Source organism: Dipodomys merriami, unplaced genomic scaffold (genome assembly GCF_024711535.1).
Source record: "Dipodomys merriami isolate MVZ:Mamm:240054 unplaced genomic scaffold, mDipMer1.0.p SCAF_89, whole genome shotgun sequence".
NCBI lineage: Eukaryota > Metazoa > Chordata > Mammalia > Rodentia > Heteromyidae > Dipodomys > Dipodomys merriami.
Genome location: NW_027206501.1, coordinates 4336352 through 4340055, shown reverse-complemented (window position 1 = coordinate 4340055; position 3704 = coordinate 4336352). Strand labels below are relative to the sequence as shown.

The following is a 3704-nucleotide window of genomic DNA, read 5'->3' as shown; positions in this document are numbered from 1 at the left end:
TGAACATGATTAGCATAATGGAATCATTTTGATATATGTTCACAAGATGCTACTACATGGACTGTGTCCATTGATTAGGCTGCTAAGGCAATTATGATGGAGTATGTTTCTTTCCCCACACTGCAGGAAACTTTTGAGTTAAACACACTGCTTATTAAGACAAGAAATCCCAGGAAAAGAGAAATTAAAGTTATCAATGACAGAATAACAAGTGAAAGCGAATTAGGGGAAATGAATAATACTCAAGTACTTTGTATTTACAGATGAAGATGGCATAAGAAAACTCACTGAAAGCTGTTAAACAATAGGAAGATGGAGGGAACAGACAAAGAAAAAGAAATAGAACATGTTTACTGTGAAAGATAGTGAAACCCTTTTGAACAATTATTAAAAACATTAGGAAAACATGTCATCTCTGTTGTAGGGAGTACCAGTGGGAGGGTAGGTTCAGTAGAGAGGATGGATGATGCTGAGTATGTCAAAGTTCTCTGCAGGCATTATGAACATACAACAGTGAATCCTGCTGGACTTTGGTGCGTGTGCCAGTCCTGAGGCTTGAACTCGGTGCCTGGGCTCACTCTGTCACTGACCTTTTGTGCTCAAGGCTAGCACTCTATCACTTGAGCCACAGCTCCACTTCCAGCTTTTTGGCGGTTAATTGGCCGATAAGAGTCTCGTGCACTTTTCTGCCTGGGCCGGCTTCAAACTGCAATTCTCAGATCTCAGCCAGGCTAAAGTTAACAGGTGCTCCCCATTGGGACATTGAACCCTGGGCCTCTCTGTGACAGGCATGGATTCCTGCCAAGGAGCCAGTTATTGAACTGGCAAAAATGAGAGGGAAATGAGGGAGAAGTGATGGAAGAGGTGAGTGTGATGTGGCACCTTATATACATGTATGGAAATGTCACAGTGACCCCCTGGTACAACGAATATATGCTGACAGAAATGATGTCAAATACTTATAGTTCAAAAAATTAGGTCCCCCAGAAACAAATCCTCAAAGAAACAACCAACCCATTAACAAGTGGGCTAAAGATTTAAAGAGAGACTTCTCTGAAGAGGAAAAATGGCCAATGGAAACTTGAAGAAATGCTCAACATCTCTGGCCATAAAAGAAATGCAAATCAAAACAACATTGAGATTCTACCTCACCCCAGTTAGAATGGCCATAATCAAGAAATCTAATAATAACAGATGCCTGGGCAGGAAAGTCTGTGAGACTTTTATCTCCAATAAGCTACTCAGAAAACTGGAAGTGGTGCTGTGGCTCAAGTGGTAGAGCACTCCCCTTGAAGAGGTGAGGGACAGCGCCCACGACCAGAAAACAAAACAAAACAAAAAACCCCAGAAATGTTACGTTTTAGATCATTTTATGTTAAAAGTAATGAACTATGTAAATGTGTATTATTTTTTAAGACTGCCTAGGGATATTAATGTTCTTGAACTTTTATCTAGACCTGAGCTATCTGTATTCTTTGTTGTGGTTGTACAATAGAATTTATAAGAAGTAAGTCCACTAAAGTAACTATATGCACCTGCATCCTTTTGAAGGTGGTGAATGTCAGAAACATTGTCCCATCAACCAATGCTGAACTCCAGGGTGTCCTTGCAGGTCTCCGCCTCCCAACCCTTGGCTCCCGTTCTTTATATCAACCCCTGCTGCATTCTCTCTCTCTCTCTCTGCTTTTGTGATATATTTGAGGGGAATTTTCACTTATAGTGAACATTTTCTTATAAATGCACTGCTACTTGAAAGCTGACATGATTTTAGCCTGGCGCTTTTGGAGTTACTGGGAAGTGCCCTTGGTCAGCACGCCGTTTTGTTCTCCTGTCTCCCCACCACCACCACCCCACCCCCACCCCCACCCCCCCCCCCCCCCCGCGCTCGGTGGTGGCGGGCGGCCCGGTGGTGGTGGCGGGCAGCCCGGTGGTGGTGGTGGTGGCGGCACGATGGTGATGGTGGCGGCACGATGGTGGTGGCGGTGGTGGTGGTGGTGGCGGCGGCACGGTGGTGGCGGCGGCACGGTGGTGGCGGCGGCACGGTGGTGGTGGCGGCACGGTGGTGGTGGTGGTGGAGGTGGCGGGCGGCCCTCCGGTCCACGCGGCCTGGCCCGCGGTCAGCTCCATCGGGACCGGGGCCTGACTCGAGTGCCTGGGTCTTCGGTTTTGTTTTGCTGCATTTAGTCAGCACGCAAGAACCACAAGGTGGGGACCAGGCCGCCGGGCCTGGGGCGGCCATCCCTCACCCGCACCTCCAGGGCCGGCGAGCGCTTTCCCGTGGTGCGGGAGTGAAGTAGGTCAGTGTGCACTAAGTGTGTGCAGGCGTGTAATAAGACAATGTGTGCACCTGTGTGCGGGTGTGGGCCGCAGTCACAGCAGCCTCGGGTGACACGGCGCTAACACCCCCCCACCAAGAAGCAACTTTCACCACCGAGGCGGCCCCGCCCCACAGCCCCGGCCACACCCCGAGGCCCGCGCCCACAGCCCCGGCCACACCCCGAGGCCCCGCCCCGCAGCCCCGGCCACACCCCGAGAACTCACAGACCCGTCCACATCCTCTCGGTGTCCGCTCTGAGGCGGCGCCTGCGCGGGAGCTCGGATGCACAGACACGCACGACGGACGTGAAAGGGTGTTTGCGGTGCGGGCTGGACCAAGGCGGGAGCTCGGGCGGCGTGGGGGGGGGCACGAACTCGTCCCAGCCCGGAGGCGCAGCCCCGCCGTGCCCGGCCCAACCCCCGCGAAGTGCGGAGGGGCGGCGCTGCGCAGAGACCGGCCGACAGGAACGGGAGCCGGGGCCGGTGCGGGGTCGGTGCGGGCGGGCCGGGCGCGGCCCCTCGGGGCTCTCCTCATCGCAGCTGCCGCTCCCCCGCCAGGTGGTCGCCCGGATTGACACCCTGACCTCCGACCTGCGGCTGGAGGACGAGGGCACCGGCAGCTCGCCGACCGGCTCGCTGGACAGCGGCGCCAGCGCGGAGAAGACGCGGGAGCCGGACTTCCCGCGGCCCGGGACGGCCGCCGCGGCCCCCGCGCGCCCTCGCGCCATCCTCACCGTCCCGCGCAGGCGCAGCCCTCCACCGCCGCCGCCCCCGCCCCCGCCGCGCTGCCGGTGAAGACCAACGGCTCCCTGCTGCGGGCCGCGGGCCTGGCGGGGACTCTGACCCCGGCCCCGACCCTGACCCCGGCCCCAGACGCTTGCGGCCTCCCCGTCCTCCGCGGCGGCCTCGCGGGGACCCTGACCCCGGCCCCAGCCCTCACGCCGACCCCGGCCCTGACCCCGGTCCCAGCCCTCACGCCAACCCCGACCCCAGACGCCTGCAGCCTCCCCGTCCTCCGTGGCGGCCTCGCGGGGACCTTGACCCCGGCCCTGACCCCGACCCCAGACGCCTGCAGCCTCCCCGTCCTCCGCGGCGGCCTCGCGGGGACCTTGACCCCGACCCCGGCCCTGACCCCGACCCCAGACGCCCGCGGCCTCCCCGTCCTCCGCGGCGGCCTCGCGGGGACCCTGACCCCGGCCCCGATCCCGACCCCGGTCCCGAACGGGGTCGCCCGCGCCCTCCCCGTCCTCCGCGGCGGCCTCGCGGGGACCCTGACCCCGGCCCCGATCCCGACCCCGGTCCCGAACGGGGTCGCCCGCGCCCTCCCCGTCCTGTGCGGCGGCCCAGGCGGGGCGGGAGCGCTTGCGCTTCAGCGAGACGGTGCGGTA

At 59.0% G+C, this 3704-nt stretch overlaps 1 protein-coding gene across 1 annotated transcript; it reads left to right on the top strand.

Annotated features, from left to right (window-relative positions):
• The first annotated feature begins 1970 nt into the window (after nucleotides 1-1970).
• LOC138820487 (WAS/WASL-interacting protein family member 3-like) lies at nucleotides 1971-3145 on the top strand. The gene is made up of 2 exons (XM_070012164.1): nucleotides 1971-2205; nucleotides 2453-3145. Exons 1-2 carry the CDS (start codon nucleotides 1971-1973, stop codon nucleotides 3109-3111), a joined length of 894 nt encoding a protein of 297 aa, XP_069868265.1. The 3' UTR covers nucleotides 3112-3145.
• The last annotated feature ends 559 nt before the right edge of the window (nucleotides 3146-3704 follow it).

What these genes read in the sequence shown, in the direction of transcription:
- LOC138820487 (XM_070012164.1), top strand. Translation starts at nt 1,971, where the DNA reads ATGGTGGTGGCGGTGGTGGTGGTGGTGGCGGCGGCACGGTGGTGGCGG. An exon ending in CAGCACGCAAGAACCACAAG is followed by an intron (nt 2,206 to 2,452) that starts GTGGGGACCAGG and finishes CCCGCCCCACAG; the next exon opens with CCCCGGCCACACCCCGAGGC.